This window comes from Sceloporus occidentalis, unplaced genomic scaffold, assembly GCF_023333645.1.
Source record: "Sceloporus occidentalis isolate IW3139 unplaced genomic scaffold, rSceOcc1.0.p SCAF_1, whole genome shotgun sequence".
Taxonomy (NCBI): Eukaryota; Metazoa; Chordata; class Lepidosauria; order Squamata; family Phrynosomatidae; genus Sceloporus; species Sceloporus occidentalis.
In genome coordinates this window covers 120,498,521-120,520,596 of record NW_028316981.1, presented here as the reverse complement: position 1 = coordinate 120,520,596, position 22,076 = coordinate 120,498,521, and the positions used below count along the sequence as shown (strand labels likewise).

The 22,076-nt window shown below is 41.3% G+C and overlaps 1 protein-coding gene across 2 annotated transcripts in view; it reads right to left on the bottom strand.

The window, feature by feature from the left end:
- LOC149322050 (dynein axonemal heavy chain 9-like) overlaps positions 1-22,076 on the bottom strand; it is a 261,190-nt gene that overhangs the window by 103,685 nt on the left and 135,429 nt on the right. Inside the window, exons 25-28 of one of the 2 annotated variants that reach the window (XM_089533794.1) lie at positions 18,464-18,699; positions 8,005-8,127; positions 6,225-6,429; positions 1,089-1,253 (exon numbers count right to left, since the gene is read on the bottom strand). In XM_089533794.1, the coding sequence (XP_089389920.1) occupies positions 1,089-1,253; positions 6,225-6,429; positions 8,005-8,127; positions 18,464-18,699 (729 nt within the window). Of the gene's footprint in view, positions 1-1,088; positions 1,254-5,997; positions 6,096-6,224; positions 6,430-8,004; positions 8,128-18,463; positions 18,700-22,076 lie in introns of those variants that run through there. The other variant, XM_089533785.1, reaches the window with a different exon arrangement.

Genomic DNA, 22,076 nt, shown 5'->3' with positions numbered 1-22,076 from the left:
CCTTTTTTATTCCCATGTAAATCTGGCAGGGGAATGTTCTATTGAGCATTGGGCACCAAGAAAGGATAGAATTTAAACTTCTCCTCACCATAATGTGGTGGCCTGATCATATAATTCTGTGCAGAAACACAACTTGGCCATACATGCTCCCAGAGCTGAACAAAGAAAACTCCTGGCATATGAAAGATATTTGCAAAGCAAATGATCTATGTCAGATTACTATCAAAACAGATGATTTTAAAAGCCAAATTTTGGGCTGAGGGAGAAGCATCGAGGGAGTTTATCAGACAAGGGGAATTGGAAGTATAATCCGATGGCAATCTGAACGCAATCATGGGGTTTAACGTTATTGTGTGAAAACCCACTACACACAAATTCGGGCAATAGGAAGTCAATCCGAACACAATCATGTGGTTTCACGTTATTGCGTGATAGACTGCCACATGCAAATTCGGGCAATGGCATGCTATTTTCAGGCAATGGGAAGCCAGTTCGAATGCAATGTGTATTCACGTAATTGCGCGAAACTAGCAACTAAGTGAATGTGTTCTGGCCCCACTTTCTTTTCATTCTAATTTAAGAGAAATTCCTCCCGTTTGATAAACTCCATTGTCAAACTGATGAATTCTTGCCAATTCCTAGACCACATAAACTTCAGTAGGTGCTTTCAGGCAGTGTCTGCTAAAACCTAGTTTAACTGAGTAAATGTACTGCATGTTAAAATAACTCAAGGTTTGTTTTTTGTTTGTTTGTTTGTTTGTTTTTAAGCCTCGTTGTTAAACTGGGATGGTTTAAAACATCTAGTTATAGTGCTAAAGTTTTATGGTCTTTACATCTCTTGCATCTTTTACATCTTTAAATTGTCCATTTAATGCACATGTATTCTGAATAAGCTTCCTATATCTTGCCAGGATACAACAATATGTGGCTTTATAATATAAAAAGCTTTTCATCTCCAATCAGTAGAACACAATAGTGTATGATACATTTTTAAAAATAATTCTGATTCATTTAGGATCTCTCAGCATAAACTTCACATATAGGAATTTGGGTCCCTCCTCCATCCATACCCAATTTTATATTTTCACCTTTGCTTCAATTTCTGCAGCTGTCTGTTTGGTGACTTCAAGATTCTCCACAAGGGCTGTATCCCCTAAGAAGTTCCCTGATGCAGAGGAGAGACGGGATAGCAAGTTGTCCTCCAAAGTTTTCAATGTTATTTTGAAACCATTCTGCTCCTTTGTGAGATTAGACTGCAAAGAGTTGAGGTAGACGCAGAAAGAAACAAAACATGTTTAAATTATCTTCATTTTCACAATAAATTTTTTCCTGAACAAATACTGCCAAATACTTTTTCCTCTAGCAGAGTGGAAAGCAAAAGCAAACTCACTCATTCACAATCTCTCACACAGAACTAACACACAGAGAGATGGTACTTGTAATGCCTCTCATAAATGTATTCAGTAATCCTTAAAGCAAACTAAATTTGGGTCTGAAATATCACAAACAATAGGAGCACTGAAGATGACGGGACCTCCAACTCCACAACTGAGGCAAGTCTAGAAACATGAAACAAGAGTTTCCCAGCACACACTCTTCCATTAATCAAAGGTCATAGCAGCAACCATCCAATCTATGATGGGACCTTTTCCCCCTTCAGTCACCACTGAAAATCACCTTTAAAATAGGTTACAAGCCCCCCTCCACTGTGTAGTATTTAAACCAGTTTTTTTAAACCAAAAATTGGCTTCTGACCAATGGAAGTCGAATATTATTTACAATTGGATTTCACCCAAATTATATCATTCATGTAATCTGCTGCCCCTATTCAAGTACACTCATCCCACCATATTTGTGGCTTCGATATTTGCAGATTTGATTATTCACGGATTTGATTAATATGTTCTCTCTAGGAATATCTAGGTCCTTCTGTGCAACTCTGCAGTCAACTTTAACTAAAGGTTGCACTGAAAGACCTAGAGATTCCTAGAGAGAATGCTCTACTAGGCATTTGTAGCTCCTCCAGTGCAGCTCTATGGTCAGTGCATGTCAGATGCTGAGCACAGAGTTGCACTGGAGGACCTAGAGATTCCTAGAGAGGTGTCCTCTCAGGTAAAAACATGTTGTTTTTTGTTATCTGAATTTTTTCCATATTCATGGGGTTCTTATGCCCCTAACCCTAGCGAATATGGAGGGACAAGTGTATTTTACAGCCATGTAGCCAATTATCTCTCTACTAAAATAGATAGAATCATAGAATAGTTGGAAGAGATCACAAGGACCATCTAGTCCCCCTGCCATGCAGGAACTCTCCATCAGATACTTCACTACTTTGGTCAGATTGTTTAAATGTCCCAGTAGTAGCTCTGGGTGTATAAATCATCTTCACTCAAGTTTGTTCTAGTTCATTATTGTACACTAGATTGGTGTCCCATAACCAAAATTCCTCAGGAATAAGGAGTCAAGGCTCCAGCTGCCAGACAGCACTGATATTGTTTGAATTGCTATTCAGACCAAGTCTTCTGAAAATGTACTAAGAAAGGCATGCAACTCTCCAGAGAAGCTGGCCGTGGAACTTAGTTGCTGGCTATGGGGATGAAGATCTGGATTTATATTGTTCTGACAAGTAATCATACCATATTTGATAATAAAAGTCTATGACCTAGCCTGGCAGGAATAACTGAGGCTATCTTAAATCTTACTGTTTCTGATTTTGTCAGTGGAAAAGCTTAAAGGTGTAAAGCTGGTATTCCCTGGTGAGAAAACATAAGGGATACTGAAAATTGGGTTATTTGAAAGTTGGAGGTTTGGTTGTTGTTTGTTTGTTTTTTGAAACATGCAAAGTCCTATTTCTGTTCAGCCATAAAAACTGTTTGCTTGAAAAAATGATTTTTTTTAATGTTCTTATGTAAGCTATTGTTGTAAAGTAACTAACAACTATTTTTTAGGCCATGCAGTAACCATAGATCTATTTTCAGAATGAAAAAGCTATTATAAGACAAAGGTGAAAAGCTATTATTTCAGTTACTTAAAGAGCTAAAGATGGTTCTTTGGGATTTAATTTGACAAAAGAACATTGTTTCTTTTCTGGGTTTAACGATTTTTTCCCAGTTACTTAGCTCAATTTATTTCTCTTTGCCTAGTCAGGACATGGTTGTGCATGTATAGATTTAATATATAACTTCTGGAAGCTGCTTTTTGAAGATTTAATGATATCAAAGGACATATAATAAACTGAATCGTTACAAACTCTATCCATAAATTAAACTCTCCAAATTAAAGGCAAAAACAACAAGAGCAACAAAAGGACCAAATAGTACAACTAACATTTCTGTCTGTAGCCAACAGAATTCGAATCTAAAGATTCTGTGGTTTCTGGGAATTGTAGTCTAAAAAACAACTTTTCTAGCTCTGATTTTCATAATGCCTGAAATCTTATCGCAATTTTCCTAACTACACAGGAAACCCTTTTCTAGTTAGTGTATTAGATTCTGCACAAGTACACTCAGTTTAAATTATGTGTATGTAGGGCATATCAGGCTCCCCGTTCTTTCCTAACATTTACCATACTCTCTCCCTTGCATCTGAACACTGATTGGAATGCTTTCCTTCAGGGAACCATGTCCACCTCTGTCGATTCTGAAGAATACTTTTGTGAAATGAAGGAGGATGGCAGATGCCTCCTGGGTCTGGGGTTCTCCATTTATAGGAAATGCCTACAAACTTACAAAGAACACTTACCTTTCTCAGAATGCAGTCTGAAAACTACTGGCCTAAATAACTTATCATTTCTTGCATTTGTCTGTTATACCTTTGAGGTCTGAAATGTCACAGGTTGAATTTCACTTTTTAAAATTTATTTTTATTTTATTTATTTCATTTGTATGCCACCTTTCCCCCAGGAGAGACCCAAAATGTTTTGGCCTACAATGTATACACTTGACATCTGAGGATACCACTTCATGGATCTAATGAAATGTGCTCTTTTCCACTAAATGTGATGCCAAAATAAATCTGTAGTCCAGGGGTAGGCAACCTTATTGAGCCGGGGGCCGGGTTGCTATCCCTCAGACAACTGGGGGGCCGAAGCCAAAAAATAAATAATTAAATATATAAATAAACCAGGACAAATGTAGGACAAAATTTTCAAATGGAAGACACTTTTTTAAAAAAAAAATGGAGGACACGCAAAAAAATTTGCTGATTTTTTAAAAAATGTTAATATAAATGCATGTTTCTGAGGCTTCTATAGACAATTGCCCCCCAAAGGCCCTGGCGGCAATCGGCGGCAGGACCAGGCTGGGGCCGGTCCCAAGGCCTTGCCGGGCCGCATCAGGCCCGCGGGCCGCAGGTTGCCTACCCCTGCTGTAGTCTGTAAAGAGTCACATGACACTCTCTTCTTCTTCTTCTTCTTTCTTCTTCTCCTCCTCCTCTTCCTCCTCCTCCTCCTCCTCCTATTTCTCTCTCTCTCTCTCTCATTCTGAACCCTAAATAACCCCAGACTCAAAAGGCATTTGCCATCCTCTTTTATTTCATGAAAATTTATTCTTGATTTCTGTACTCCCTGAGGTTTGGAGAGAGATGTAAGTTATGCCCCAAGGTACAATGTGTACATGAAACATGTTAATTGTTAAGTAAACGCTCTTTTTCCTCTCTACCTCAGTATTCTCTTAACACTGGATTTACACATAGTTGATTTTGCCTTCTTGCACAATGTTGCTAATTTAAAAATAAATAAATTACAAGATCATATAATAGCCAAGGGGGAATACCAGCTTTTTCCAGTGCTACAGATTTATTTTAATTTTACAAGCTGCCTGTTTAAAATGATATACACTGTACAATTTTATATCCTTGACAGATTTTCACTGGACAAGCCATGAAGATGTGATAATAAAATATATATGAAGCCTGAATATTAAACAACAAATAAGGTCACATTTTCCCACAGGAGACCTTTTTTGTGCTTTTCTGTTCAAAGAGGAATTTAACTCTTTGGTTACATGTCATTTTTGGGTCCATAAAATGCTTTACTTTTAATGTAACCCCAAGAACTAATCCCCTTAGTACACTACTATTATTACCTAGCAAATAATTCAGTGCATGGTCTACATCCATGTTAGCATATAATTCACAAAAGCTGAAAGAAATGTGATGCAGATTGCACCTTTCAAAATGACCAAGCTCACAATATGACTATTGAGCAAGCAGGGATCACCAGCATTGAGGCCATGCAATTGAGGACGCAGCTGCGCTGGGCAGGACACGTTTCTAGGATGAAGGACCATTGCCTCCCAAAAATAGTATTCTATGGTGAACTCGCCACAGGTCAGCGTAAAAGCGGTGCCCCAAAGAAGAGATACAAGGACTCCCTGAAACAACATCTCAGGCTTGGCCAAATTAATCACCAACAATGGTCTGCCCTGGCCTCGCATCGGGATGCATGGAGACGCACTATCCACGATGCTGCAGCCTTTTTCAAAAGCTCACGGCGAACGAGTCTCGAAGAGAAACGACAACGCAGAAAGAACCACAACCCAGAAACATCACCCAAGGAGACTTTTCGCTGTGCTTTCTGCAACCGGATATGTTTGCCCCGGATTGACCTTTTTAGTCACCAATGCACTTGTACAAAGCGTGGGATGAGTCCTTCCTGAATCTTCGTTCGCGAAGCAAAGCAAGAGAGAGAGAGGAATATGACTACCAACACTGCCACTCCATGGAGAAGATTTACATTCTCTCCAGCTAACTTTGTAGTAGTAACCAGCTGTGGAAAATCTATAAGCAAAGGGAAACTCTATGTAGTAAATTAATCAACTGCAATATAATAATCTAGGCAATCAGCCTAGTGTTTTTCCATGCATATTCCTCTGAATCTTTTAGTGTTCTTGCAACCTAGGCATCTGTTGGGCTGATCATAAAGGCAGCTCAACATATGTAGATCTACTGAGTCACTTCACACTGACTGAAACCTAGAGAAAAAATAATAGCATTCACCTGCCAGGAAAGGAAATAGATGTAGGAATAGATATAAAATAGACCAAGAACTTCTGTCAGGACCTTTGTTGTTGGGCAGTAGGTTGGAGGGTGTTGGCACATCTCTTTGGGTGAACAGAAATCCTTTGAGTTAGACAGAGAAATGAAACATTTTATCAAGAGAAAAATGTTGTACAGAACACCACAAAGGGAAATGATTCCATTCACACTTGAATTCTGCAGCTTACCTTTAGTTCTTCTAGGTCAGGCCTCTCCATACTGACAACTGCTGCCAGCAGCTGGTCCTCCAGCCCATCCCGTGTCACAGTGAAATTGATAAGAGTGCACTGTGCCTGCATTTCAGGTTGGTAATGGGGATTTGCTAGCTTTGTATGAAGAATAAGGCGGAAGGTGGGATTGTATTCGCATTCTTTATCTCCAATTTTAATGTACCTGAAAGTAAATGAAGAACTTATCACTAATCACCGCACCACTATAAACCAACATAGCACCATTAATTATATAGATGCCTGTAAGCTTGCAAATGTATACATGGGGTTTCAGGAAGGGATCATTCCAAGTCAACTTTGCTTTGGGTTTTACTGCTGCATCTTGCTTAATATCTTCCTGTAATCAATAAACCATTGTTTTGGTGCACCTGTACCTTTGTTTCATTTTGACAGACCCTTGAGGCTTAGTTGACTGGGAACTGAGTGCATCAGGGCCCTGGAATCATTATAAATAGTTCTGTGGTTTTTTTTAAAAGTACCAGGTTGCTGCGGAACAACAGCTCTTAGGCAATCCTATACCCCACTGTGAAGTCACCGGTATTCAACAGCATGAGGCTACACTGTTTTTAAAGAGCACAACTTTTAAGATTATGCTGTTTGCAGCAGAACATCTCCAGGACTCTTCATGGGTCATACCATAGGTGTTAGTGATAACAGTGGCACAGCTGCCACCAAAAACTACTCTCAGGCATCCACAAAAGTGAAACAACATATATTAGAAGATGGGCACAAAAATCAGAGACATCACTTGGAGTGTCTCCACATCAGTAGCAGTGACCTCGAGCATGGGATTATGGCTGGATAGTAAATGCTGGGGCAGGGGGATCCAAAAAAGGAAACCAGGAGAATGGTTTGCTTAGGAAATACACAAGTGCCTCATTTAAAACTATATTAGAAAATTGAGATGGAAGTCTGAAGGAAGGAAGGAAGGAAGGAAGGAAGGAGCAGGAATATTTTAAAACATAGAAAAAATATTAATTTTTAATTTGGTGGGACAGACTGGGCAGTGAGAAGTGAGAGAGAACTTTCAGGACTTGTACATTATTTACAAAAAAATTCAAAAGAAATAAAAATGGTCCAGATGTCACAAAGAAACTCTCACAAAAACATATTGGGATAAGAAGCAAATGCGCTCATTGTCCTCAAATTCTGTAACATTTGCCTAAGCATTACTCTCTGCAGTGATAGGAACATTGTTATGCCCCACTGCCCCAAAGTAACTTGTTACAGGTAACATAGAATCGTAGAATCGTAGGGTTGGAAGAGACCCCCAAAGGCCATCCAGTCTGACCGGCTGCCATGCACAGTCAAAGCACCCCCAACAGATGGTAACTAGTTACTTCCAAGGTCTGCACACAATATGAAGATAATGACTTACAGAGAGTTTCTTTTCTTTTTTTAAGTTCACACACAGCCTCATTTTAAGTCAATCAATATAAAAACAGTTTCAGAAGCTGTGTGCAACTGGATAATGATATACCATGCCCATAGACATGGTGTTCCCTAACTTGATACCATTATGGAGGTGGTGCTCTTAATTCAAGCACTATAAGAGGTCAGTTCCTGAAGAGAGGGGTTTGGATCAGAATCACCTCAGGATTTGGGAAGTTCTGGGGTCTGGGAAGGTTCAGAAGAAACTGGAAACATTCACCCACTAAGAAGAAAACAAACAAACTGGTTCATCACCCAGATGATGATGACCACAGAAGAAGTATCATCTAATGTACCACCATCTCACCTTCCCTTTTTAATTGTCTCTCGGCCAAGCAATGGACCTAGAACTGGGTCAACAGATTCTTCCAAGTTCTCAATCAGAACAACTTCACCAGCAGCAAGGGCCTTCTCTACCAAATCCAGACAGCTAGGGAAGATAACATTTGGGAGACAGATGCAATTATAACCAGTGATGATTGTTTCAGCAAGCAACATGTGCCCTCTTAAGGGAGAGAGTGGGAAACAGGAGAAGGAGGAGGTGATAATGCCCTTTTCACCAAAGAGCAGAACACCACACATAGATAATCAAAGACAAAACAGTAAAACTAACATTATCATATACTAAAAATAAACCCACCACCACCCCACCAGTTGCTACTTGTCCCAGAGTAAAACCAGAGACGTGATTATAAAAGGGGTACATGAACAAGGTGGTAACAAGAACAAGGGAAATACTACAATGCTTGTTGTTGCTGTGTGTTTACACACAAGTAGTTTACAACCTATGGAGACTATAAGGTGAACCAATCACAGGGTGAGATTTGTTCAGAGATAGTTTGTCTTTGCTTCTGAAGCTGAGAGAGTGTGACTTGCCCAAGATCATCCTGTGGGTTTCCATGCCCAAACAGGGATTCAAATCCTAATCTCTAGAGTCATAGGTCTTAAACCACTACATCACTCTGGCTCTCACTGGTCCAGGCATTTATCAGTACTCTCTTATAAAGCATGGTGAACCATCTTTGGATGGGCAACTAGATGAACCTTCAGTTTAGGCTTGTGACTGTCAATTTAGCAAAATGACATTTAGGCATAATTCTACTTATATACACAAAAGTCCTTGAATGGATTGGGTTTTACATGAATTTTGGAAAAGCTGAACACCTTAAACTATTACTTTGATGATGTGACTTCTCTAAGGGGCCATTCAGACTACCTTTTGTACCGAATTGTAACCTGGATTAAAAGTCAGAAGTTCCCATTGGTACTGGTTTAAACACATCAGAATTAGGGTCTTGCACACCCAGTCCAGGGCAAATCCCCCTTAGAGCGGCTTTTCCAAAAGTGGATTATTTCCCATATCTTTTTGGAAAACCTGTTTCTTCCCTGCTGGCGGCAAATGTGAACTTGGCCCCGGTCATGATTGGGTCAAGTTCAGGGGAGGGATTTAGGTCAGAGGGAGGGCAGCAGGTGGAACATGCCTCCCCTCTCGCACCGGTCGCTTTGCAAGTGGCATTTTTTTAAAATTATTTTTGTGTGTGTGTGACAGAATATGTGAATGCTTGCTTGTATCCCCTTTTAAATTTGGCAAATTGATACAATGTGTGAATGCTTTTGTTACATATGTGTATGTAAGGAGAGATGGCATTCTGGGGTGGCAATCAGAGGGAAAGCAAAGAAAGTGGATGCAGAGATGGCATTCTGAAGTGGCCTCCCCTGCAAGCGACATTGTTGTTGTTGTTGTTGTTGTTGTTGTTGTGACAGATTATGTGCATACTTTGGGCTGGAAGGAAAGAGAAGAGGCTGGCATGGGGAGGAGGCAAGGGCTTCGGAGGTGGGCTGGAAGCAAAGGGAAGGGAAAAGGCTGGCATCTGGGGGGGGGGGGGCAAGGGCTTCGGAAGTGGCATTGGCTTGAAGGGAAGGGAAGAGGTTCCAAAGAGGAGGAAATGCTGGGCTGGAAGTAAAGGGGAAGCTAGAGGCTGGCATTCAGAGGGAAGGCTGTGGAAACCCATGACTTTGGGGGAGTCACACTCTCTCAGCCTCAGGGGAAAGGCAATGGCAAATCTCCTCGGAACCAATCTTGCCAAGAAAAAAAACCCAGGATGGGGTCGTTTTAGGGTTGCCATAATCTGTAATGACCCAAATACACACAACGCGCGCACACACACCTGGATGTTTTTAAATTTGACAAGTTGACAGAATATGCACACACTGCCACCAGTTGTTTTTTTTTAAAGGAGGGGGAAGCACCCATTCCGCTGGCCAATGGTTGTAGGATATGTCACCTTTGACGAATGCGGAAGTGAATTTGATTGACAACAAAGGAGGCTCCATTTTTAAGCGGTACTGCAAATGTGAACTTCAGAGGGGCAAATTGCATTGATCAAGGTACAGGGTAATCAGAACTTCTACTCGGAGAGATCTGGTCTGGGGGCAACCGGGTTTGCCCAGTTCTATATAGAGCAAATGGGCTAGTGAGAATGGGGCCAAAGTTATTTGTGGAGAAAATTGATTTACACAAATGATATTGATGCCAATAATATTGTTGTAGTTATCATGATCATCAAAATGTATATTTAACTTTGTGTACAATGAGTGCCTAAATCCTGTCATTCTTTTTTATCAAGTGTGGAGCCCTGTTTTAAGGGGGGGAATTTGGGACATAATTTTGTAAATGTGGATTTTAATGTGTTGTAAGCCGCTTTGATTGTCTTGTCACAGAAAAGCGGGATATAAATAAAAGTTTTTATTTATTTATTTATTTATTTAGGAGCTTCAAGAGCAATAGCGATATTAGGCTGTTGAAGCAATAACACAGATACCTTAAAGAGCAATTTATTATAGTAGTGTGAGCTTTCATGGGCTACAGCCCACTTTATATCCCACAGTTCAAGGTATACATATACTGGATACATTCCTGAAATTCTGCATAACACTTCAAAAATCAGATGAAGTGGACTAGAGACAATGAAAGCTCATTGAATACGAATCTAAAGATTTCAAGTGTGTGAAGAATATATCTGTGATGCTATTTCTTAGTGGTGTTCAGTTTTAGATTTCAGTAGTAAATTGAGATTACCAGTAGTTGTTTATGTAATGTGCATACCTTAACTTTTTTATTAAGTGCACTGAACCTCTGTTTTAAGCACTGACCTATCAACTGATGACCACATCCCACAGACAAGTAATGGAGAAGTCCAAGATAAATTTGAAAGAATGACCCAAACAAGATAGCTTTGTGTCCTTTTAGAGGTCCTAGGATTGAAATCAGCAACATCAAATTCAGGCAAACATCATCATCATCACCATAATTAAATAATGATACCCTGCCCTATATCAAAGATCTCTGGAGGGCCTATAAAAAGCATTAAAACAAGTTACACCATTTTAAAATATAAAATAATTAAATAAACAAAAAATGTATTAAATTACAGTAATGTTAAAAACAGAGTTCAAAGATTTTTCTTAATATTTAAATCTATATACACCATATTTGGAATGAGTTAATGAGGTCCAAAGTCTCTGATGAACAGCCAAGTTTACTTAGTGCCCAAGTGATGTGTGTGTTGGCTCCAGTCAGGCCTCCAGGGGGAAGGCATTATACAGCTGGCGTGTCACAAACGAGAAGGCCCTCTCCCTTGTCCCAATACTGTACATTGATCTCACAGCTAGAACATGGAGGATTGGTGATTTTAATCTGCAGTTAGCAGTTCATAGAATCATAGAATCACAGAGTTGGAAGAGACCACAAGTGTCCTCCGGTCCAACACCCTGCCATGCAGGAATTCACAGTCAAGGCATCCCCAACAGATGGCCATCCAGCCTCTGTTTAAAAATCTTCAAAGAAGGAGACTCCTCCACACTCTAAGGGATTGTGTTCCTCTTTCAAACAGCTCTTACTGCCAGGAGGGTCCTCCTAATGGTAAGGTAGAATTTCTTTTCCTGTTGTTTGCATCCATGGTTCTGTGTCCTATTCTCTGGAGAAACAGATAACAAGCTTGCTTCATCCTCAATAGGACACCCATTCAATTACTTATACAGGGTTATCATATCACCTCTAAACCGTCTCTTCTCCAGGCTAAGCATACCCAGCTCCCTAAGTCTCTTCTCATAAGGCATGCTTTCCAGACCCTTCAATATTTTGGCCGCCCTCCTCTGGACACTCTCCAGCTTGTTAACATCCTTTTTTAATTGTGGTGCCCAGAACTGGACACAGTATTCCAGGTGAGGCCTGACCAAAGCATAATAGAGTGACACTATTACTTCCCTTGATCTAGACACTATATTTCTATTGATGCAGCCTAGAATCACATTGCCTTTTATAGCTGCCAATTCATACTGTTGACTCATAGCCAACTTGTGGTCTATTAGGACTCCTAGATCCCTTTCACATATAGTCTTGTTAAGCCAGGTGTCTTTCATCCTATAGCTATGCTTTTCATTTTTTTTCTGCCTACATCCAATACCTTAGATTTCTCCATGTTGAAATTCGTTTTTCTAGTTTTGGCCCAGCTTTCTAACCTATTAAGGTCATTTCGAATTTTGATCCTTTCTTCTGGGATATTACTTCTCCCAATTTGGTGTCATCTGCAAATTTGATAAGCATGTCCTCTATTCTTTCATCTAAGTCATTGATAAAGATGTTGAATAGCTCTGGGCCCAGGTAGAACCCCTGTGGAACCTCACTAGTCACTTCTCTCCAAGTTGAAGAGGAGCACCCTTTGGGTTCGGCCAGTCATATACCACCATGGTTAAAATATCTCATTCCAGGAACGGCTGTAGCTAGTGCACCATTGGAAGGTGGGGCCAAGTACTCCATGTGCCCCTGAGTCCACTTGGGTCTTCAGTGGCAAGGATGGATCTAGCAGCACACCCAAACTACAAATCTCTGTTAAAATATATTTCTAATTTGTATTGAAAATGTGTCAATGGTTAACTAAGGTTTAAAATGGTTCCTGTTGCAGCCCAGAAAGTCTAGGCCTGGAAGAACAAGTCTTCAAGGACATTTGCTGAGACATAATATAAACAAAATGTATTATTGTTATGCTCTTGTGTAGTATGGTGACTTCATGGGAAAGAGGTGTGTCCACTTGGTGGGAAAGGTTGATCTTATGTGAGAACAAAGACTGATGTTACATTCAAGCTTCTAGCATGGACTCTAAAAGAGAATAGATGTATAGTAGCCTGCTATGAAAGTGTAAATAGCAACAAAGTCAATAAACCCTCATTTGAGTGAAAATCTGTGTGGAAGTTACTTTGATATGGAAAAGCTGAGAAGACTACATCTGTTCCAGTTGGTACCAGTCCAGAACCACCGGTAACAAGAGACATCAACCATCCCAAAGATCTTTTTCTCTAACAATCTCTTCATTCAAGGGGATTACAACCCCATCCAGGACAGGGTGTTTACCTAATTCCTGGACCTAAGAACCACCGATCCACAGAAACATCATCTTAGGCCCCATTCCCACTGGCCCATTTAACGTGGGTGGAACTGGGTAGATCCGGATGCCCCTCCCCCGAATCTCTCCGTTAGCAAGTGCCCACTACGATTTGAGGGGCATTTTAACCCAAATGCCTTATCGGCTTTAACTTGAAGGCGCCTGCTGTCAATCAAGCGATTGTCATTGGTGACGTTTGCAGGGGCATAGGAAGTGTCCTTGCCCCCCTCCTTTTTTTTTAAAAGAGCCAGGCACAAAATGCACCATAGTGCGCACCTTTTGTCAAATTTAAAACCTCCTTTGTGTGTGTGTGTGTGGGGGGGCATTTGGGTCAGTGCAGGTTATGATCTGCCCTTGGCCCCATTTTCAACCCCAAAATGCAAGTTAATGCATCCTGTATCCCCCACTCCTTGCCACCCCAGAATGCCTCTTACACATGTAATAATAATAACAATAACAATAACAATAATAATAATAAATTCCTCACCTCGGAAATGCCAGAAAAGGATGCAATTGCCATGCATTCTTTTTTGCTTTTTAAAAGCAATTCAGGGCTACCCCTGAATTCCTTGCAAAAGCATGTATCATTTTGCCAATTGCCTAATTGACAAGAGCAACAAATGTAACATTCAAATTGTAGGATTGATTCGCAAAGGAAAAAAAGTCCAGCCTATTTGCAACATTTCCCCTTTGCTGGAAGTCAGCAAATAGAAGGGAAAGTGAACAAGCTTCTAGCAACGTTCTCAAGGGAAAAAAACATGTGCACATTTTGTCAAAATTAATTTTAAAAAAATAAAAAAGGGAGGAAAGTGCCTGATGGGAGCTCCGTTCATGCCCTGCCCTTGACCAGACCTGAACTGACCCTTTTCCTCCTGCTTACATTCTCTTAGGAGCTTTGCCATTGCCTTCCACTGAGGCTGAGAGGGAGTGACCTGTCAGTTCCAACTGACCCATGGAATCAATTGGGAATAAAAGGGAAATGCAGCGCATGCATTCTGACTGTAGCATCCTCATATACCAATAATAATAATAATAATAATAATAATAATAATAATAATGGCTCTTAAGTTCCAGGAGCAAGAGAAAATGAAAGTAGAACAAGCAAGCACCCAAAAAATCATGCGCATAAATTGTCAAAAGAGGCTGCTTCTGCTGCATCCATTTCCCTACATCCCCCAGCTTGGCCCCACAGCCCTATTTCCTTTGGCAATCCTCCTCCTCCTCCTCCTCCTCCTCCCTTCCAACCCTCACCTCCCTCTGAGATGCCCTGGCTCCTTCATCCTCCTTCTCCTGCTCCATTATAGGATGCCCTCCATGGCTCCCTTCTTCCCACGGCTCCTTCATCCTCCTCCTCCTGCTCCATTATAGGATGCCCTCCATGGCTCCCTTCTTCCCAGGGCTCCTTCCTCCTCCTCCTCCTCCTCCATCACTTTCTCCACTCCCCCTCACCTCCCTCTGACAGCCCTTTGCAGCCCTCGTCACCCTGATTTCCCCTTTTATCCTCTTCACCCTTTGCCTCCAGATTCCCCTTTTTCCTTCGGCTCTTTCCTCCTCCTCTTCCTCCCCCTCCCCTCCAATGAGGGGAGGGAATGCTCTGACCTCTGCCCGCCCTCTGACCTTAATCCCTCCCTGAATTTGCCCCGATCATGATCGAGGGCAAGTTCAGATTTCACGGAACCCGGGTCTTTTGAGAAAAGACGGATTTTAGCCCGGGGTAAGGGGCATTTCCTTGTGCAAGCCTCAACATGGATTGTGAAAGAATCAGGCCCAATATGAATTTCACGTGGAAGAATCGATTTCAAAACCAGTGTAAAAGGTAATGTGAATGGCCCCTTAGTGTGATTCAGTTTCAGATTTACTGGCCCTCAATCCTGCCCATTACAGCATCTAGGCATTGGTCCAACATCTGCACAGCCCCAGCTGACTCCAATGAGAATGAGAAGTAGGGCTGAGTGTCCTCAGTATACTGATGTCATCCTACTCCAAACCCCTTTATGATCTCCCCAGCAGCTTCATGTAGATATTGAACAGCATGTGAGGTAACACTGAACCCTGTGGCACTCCCTATGGGGCTGAGCAAGAATCCCCCAATGCTACTCTCAGGAACAAGCCAACTAGGTAGGAAAGAAACCACTGCAGAACAGTGTCTCTTACTCCCATCCCATAGAGCTGGTCCAATAAGATACCATGATGAAAGAGCCCTGGTGGTGCAGTGGTTAAATGACAGTACTGTAGCCTCTCACAGCCTCAAGGTTGTGAGTTCGATCCTGCAGGGCGCCAGGGTCAACACAGTCTTGCCGCCTTCTGTAGGCCACTAAAATGAGTACCCAGCTTGTCGGGGGCAATTAGCTTACACATAGTAAACCACTTAGGGAGTGCTTAAGTGCACTGATAAGCAGTACAGACATGTACTTGCTGTTGTTTGCTATTGCTATCAATGGTATCAAAAGCTTCTGAGAGGTCCAGGAAGATCAACAGGTAGCACTCCCCCAGATCTTTCCCCTGGAGCAGGTTGTCAAGTAGAACAACAAAGACCATTTCATTGCCATACCCTGACCTGAAAGCAGTCTGAAATGGGTCCTCCAAGAACACCTGAAGTTGTCAAGTCATCACATGCTTAAGCACCTTGCCCCAAAAATGGATATTTGCAATTAGGTGGTGGGCTGAAGACCAACACCACCTGCACTTTAGCTGTTGCCCAGCCTCAGTGCCCAAAGGTCTTCTGTAAATCAAGATGAAATCCGGGCTCCACAACATTGGATTAGGTATTTAGGAATGTTTGCATCAATACCCTTTCCACCTCTTCATTCCATAGAGAAACCATAATCTCAACAGAATTGCCAGCCCTGTCCACAGGAAAATCCTGCAGAGCATTCAGGAATCCTTCCGATTGCATAAGTCTCTGGGGATGGACCATCTTAACAGGTCCCCCACTTCTGCAGGGAGGATCTGTTACCACCAAGAGAAGCTTCAAGTGAAATGATCTGATGGAATTGTTGAACTCCCCCAACCCCCAAATCAGATTATCCTCCATTTTCCCAGAAGCAAACCAGATCCAGGGTATGTCCTGTTTCATGTATTAGGCTGACAACATATTGAGACAGCCTCAAAGGTTAACATGGTAGCTATGAAGTACTGATCTGGCTCTGTCAGGACAGTTTCAGTGTGTATGTTGAAATCCCCAAGAATCACAGCCCTATGGCTTTCGAACACAACCTTCAAGACCACCTCAGCCAGCTCAGGCAAGGAGACTGCTGGGCAGCAGAATAGGCAGTACACCAGCAGCATCTCTCTTCTGTCTTTCTGGCCCAACATAAGGTAAAAAAAACCTTTGAAACAGTCCAGGCTGGAGGGCTGGGAGGAGGGAGGAATTGCCATCATCCATAAGAATTCCTTCCTAATCACAGGGAGACCCATTCTCCAAGGCAAGAATGGGTATCCTCGTGATTAGGAAGGAATTCTTATGGACAATGGCAATTCCTCCCTCCTTCCAAACCTCCAGCCTGGATTGTTGCTGCACTGATTATCCAGGTGGAGAAACCTGGGAGAGATCAACTACTCCAAGCTTATTGACCAACATCTCTGTGACAGACACCAAGTTGGCCCCTTCATCCACAACCAAGTCATATATAATAGTTGTTTTATTACAGACTGAAAGGGCATTCAGGAGCAGCACCAATATATCAGAGGGTGAGCTGACATGGCAACCTGAATCTTGAGGGATGAGGGAAGGACCAAAACACAGGATAGATCTCAAGTATTTTTTTTCCATTTTACCTTTACTTGACATGTCCAGCCCCTAGTGCCTGAGATTACTTCAAAAGTAGAATAAAGGCACGCTGCTCCTCCCTCCTTTCCTGAGATTCACCCAAACACAAATGCAGAAACCAGTAGGAGGCCAAGGGAAACAATTAGCAGGGCATCAAACGTAGGCAAAACATCACAGATGTAGGTACATAACATATCATGTCATATTACACAGAGAAATACCTCAAGTACATTTTCTTGTAAGCAGAAAGAGCGGAGAAAGAAAATTATTGTAAATGGAGTAGATGTCTGAAATAAGGAGCTTCTGCATGAGTCTTATTTTAGTAGGTATGTGTATCAGACTGCTGTTTGAAATCTGGAATTATCCAGAGATCACAATGGATACTGAAAAAAGGTTTTTACAAAGCTGAGGCAGACGTTTGAACTATGCCGTATATTATCCAAAGCACAGCAGTTTATCACACAGGAGGGAAGCACCCAAATCCCGTGGATAAACAAGGTTTAAATCCAGGAAAATCCTGCAAAAGACACATTGGACTCATTGAGCATTAATGCGACATTAACCCATGCAGAAAGTTGCAAAATTGTGCCACTTTTTACTTTCAGGAAAATCACGAAAGTAAAAGACAGTAAGATTTTGCCCACTTTCTGCATGGGTTAATGTTGCATTAATGCTCAATGAGCCCAAAGTGTCTGAAAACAATCCTGCTTTTGTAGGATTTTCCTGGCATTTGAACCCCATTTATCCATGGGATCTGGGCACTTTGCCTTCCGTGTGATAAACTCCATAGGGCCAAAAAATATTAACAAAGCTTGTAAACACGAGTGCAGGGAGTAGAGGGATCATGGCTATTTCTCTGCCAACTATGAAATTATGGGACTTGTGAGAATTCTGCTAAACTGGCCCTCTTGGTTGAGAGATAACAGGAACAGAAGATAAAATCAACTTTCCAGATTATCCTTGCCAGCCAGTATTTGAATTTTTTCCTAAATCCTCTCAAAGATAAATTTCCTGAAACAACCTGAGCAGGGCACCACAGCAGCTCCATTTCATTACTCACAAGAGAATTTCCTTGTGAGGACTCAGGAAAGCATGGCCTGGAACACCATTAACCCATTAAAGGCCTGAGCTTTCTTCAGGGCTAAATATTTAAAATGAAGGAACAGAACAGGGACTAAAACCTCAATGTGGAAAACTGCCGTGTGATGCACATCCAGTTGGTACTCACAGAGCATCAAACTCTCCTCTGTTCTCCTCTAACTCCTCTGTACATTCACAATTTCAGTTAGATCTCTATGACAACCCTGCCAAGTTCTGCACAACCTCTCCCAATTTAATCAGAAATCTTAGCAATCTTGGTAATAATAATTTAAAAAAGACAGGATAATACGCAAGAGTTCTATATGCTGCTTAGTTGTAGAGAGATTCCTGCAAATGCAATTAGCTCCCAACACCTTCAGTCTGAAGCAAGATATACATCAGACTTGACGTTACAACTGAATGCATCTTGTTTTGGTTTTTCTCCATTAATCTTTTGCACAGTGATGCTTGCTCACCCTTTCTGACCAACTCGGGTCACTCTGAGATCTTCACCATACTTGGCTTTGATCCACTTGATACCCTGGAGCTGAGGATCAACCATGAGTGGCCAGCGCTCACAGTTAGTGAGGATGGTGGCATTTTCAGTGGACATGCGGTCAGCTGGTAGCCCTTCATTCTGCCAGGCTGCTATGTCAGCATCATCAGTCAGCATTCTCAGTGGGTCAAGTGAGGGAGTGATGGGGATTGCAACCTGGGGAAACAAAAAAAGCACACACCTTGCAGACATCAGGAAAAGCCTTAAAGGCCCAAGTACAGCCAAACTGAGTTTCTACTATTTAACAGAAAGTTTCCACAATTAGTAAAGTAACATGGAGTTTCTTAAGATATTTTAAGTTGCTGTTACATGCGGTAATTCTAACTTATGGAAATCCTATCCTGGGGCTTTCTTGTTAAGAGTTATTCGCTATCTTCCTCTAAGAAGGAGATTTGCTATTGTCTTCCTCAAAGGCCAAGAAAATGTGACTTGTGGTGACCCAATGAATTTCTGGGCGTGGGATATGAAGCCTGGTCTTACCCTACACATTTCAAGCAGAAAAGCACCATTTAGAACTGTTTTCACATTTCCTGTTCTACAGTGATGGTATAGATGGTTGTGGGGAGCATAAGGCATTTTGTACCTCATCTTCAACAGAAATGCTTAGCTTTGTGCACACCATTTAGACCAATCAGCAGTGCCTCATTATTCCTGCTTACGAACTCACAGTTCTAAGTCATTAATCAGACCCATCCCCCTAGGGATGTTTGCTCTGAATCTTTAAACCAGAGTCATTTGTTCACAATATCTCTGAGATTTAACAGAGATTAGAAAAGTTCCTTTTTTTGGTTTATAGTTCCTCAACAAAAATTTCATTTTCACTAACCAGAGCACATCACAGGATCATACTACGTTTTAGGCAGATATTTAATTTTATATCTCAAAGCTTTAACAGTTTTTAAGAGCCTCCAAATTCAAGAGTGGCTTCTTTAAAAAATCCAACACTAAAAATAATGAAAATTGTTAATTGTTTTTATATGTTGCCTAGTTTCTCAGTCTCTCAGACATATGGTACAGTGACATTCTTCATAGCTTATATCTGTGAAGAAAGGCCTTTTTAAATACAAAAATATACTTCATAATCCAATTTTAAAAAGAGAAAACAACTTCACAACCTTATCAAAAAGGTGTACAAAACTGACTTGGCTTCACTGCACACATATCAAAGAGAGGACAACAGTTAAAACAGTCTTTCCCATCTAGTGCTCTCCAGATGCATCAGACTACATTTCCTATCATGCCTAGCTACCTTGCAGACATTACTGGACATCTGAAAAACACCAGGCTGGAGAAGGCTATTTTAAGGGATTCCCACCTAAGGGGAAATAAAGGTTAAGGTAAATGTTTCTGCTTCAATGTGATTGTCTAGTTGTGTCCAAGTGTAGGACTCATCTCCATTACTAAGCTGAGGGAGCCTGTGTTGTCAAAGATGGCTCCGTGGTCATGTGTCTAGCATGACTAAATGCTGAGGTGCATGGAATGCTGTTACCTTACCACCGAAGTGGTACCTATTTATATACTTGCACTTTTACATGCTTTCAGACTGCTAGGTCAGCAGAAACTGGGACTAGTGATGGAAGCTCACTCCATCACATGGTGCTTGGGTCTTGAACTGTCAACCTTGTGACCTTGTGGTTGTCAAAGTCACCATTTTAACTGCTAAACCGCACATCCCACTAAGGGGAAATACCTAGGGGTAAATAATTGCTTTTTATATTTTTGTTGTTTTACTATTAGGCTGACTTCATATATATTCTGTTTTATCTATGTTATAAAACACCTTAATTCTTGCACTGAAAGAAAGGTGAGAGGGAAATAAGCATAAAAATAATATTCTAAGTGATACAGGATCAGGACATGGATTCTGCTCTCAAGGAAGAAAGGCATAGAAGGGAGAATGTCCTTAGTGGTACCCTCAAGGACCACTCACCACACTTTGACAGTGATATGTGATGATTCTAAGTGACAGAATTCCTACACAGAGCAAGTTCTAAATGGTTATATTTTAAGGGATAAGGGTAAGCCCTGCCTGCTGTGGTGGGCTGTGTGGACCAGAAGCTGTACAGACACAGCGTTTGAGGTGCTGAGCCAAAGCAACTGGTGGCTCCATTACTGCAGAATGGGGACTATGAAAAAGCTATAAAATTCATGGGGTCATCATAAGTCAACAGGCAGCTTGAAGGCACATACACAGACATAAAGTGTGAAGTGGCTGTGCCTCCACAGATAATCCAGGTTGCAAGTGCACCTGTCCAGGGGCTAAACCCTCCTCTCAGCATAGGTTCATTATTTGAACAATTTTAATACAACCCTGAGCAACTGTAGAGGTGCTCCTGTAAAAACCAAGTGTGGATTCCCCATTACACAGTAACAAAGTCACCAGCCAGCTGTGATGCGCTCCCTGTCCCCTGCAACCCAAAAGATAATTATAATGATTATTTTTTGGATTAGTTGGTTTTTAATATGTAGTTTTTAATCTTATACTGTTTAATCTTGTTTTAAGGGGGGCTACTATGTATATATGGTTATATTTTAACTTGTTGTATGCCGCTTTGATTGCTTGGCAAAAAGTGGGATAGAAATTTTAAAATTATTTATTATTTTGTTTATTTAATATGGGAACAGCTTTTCCCTGGTGAGCCAGTAAACAGGGGAAGATGGAGGCACACAATTTATACAGGCAGAAAGGCACATGGAGATGACTCTCAAAGTGCTACTTCCCTTCCCTATAGACTACTAGATAGTTGAGCAGTAGGGAGAAATGATGGCAGCTTCAATCACTATGAAGGCTGCATGGATGGAAGGCCTCCGTGTGCAGACTACCCATCAGTGTTTAAGGGGGATAAGCTTCCATACAGATACCATGTGATTTAAAAATGATTTCTTCCTTGTTTGCCCATATGAGATTGGAGCTGGTAGGCCAGAAGCCACACTTTTTGCAATTTTAAAGTTCCAGTTCTGAACAGAGTAGAGAGTAGCAATTCCACTACACTACCCTCCTGCACCTCTATCAAGAATCCACATGCTGAAAGGAATTAGAACACTGGACAGGTATGGTCAACGTCCCCTCTCCTATCTCAACAATTTATTGTAACCTTTTATACACAAAACCAACCGATGACACAAAAATGTCAAAACATAAGGCCTGGGGCAGGCTAAACTGACAGCATGATAGAACGGGATCAGATTACACCTTGTACTTTTGCAGAATGTAATTAGCACATTCACAGGTTGTGCTGTTGTTGTGCTACAAGGCAATGTTCACACAAGTTCTAGAGAGATATGTCCTACACACGAGGCCCCCCCAAAACCAGCCCAGCTTAGCCAAAATGCTTGGGGCTAGAATTGCTAAGGGTACATCGTACAGTTACAGTCAGCATGAATTCTCACTGAAATAATAAAAATAAATTATATATAGATACAACATATTCTGTAATATTGTATTTTGGTATCTAAGTCATTTCACAGTGATGGAGAGAAGCAAAATAAAACAAAGCATGAAAGATGAGGAAGAACTAAACACTCCAGCATAA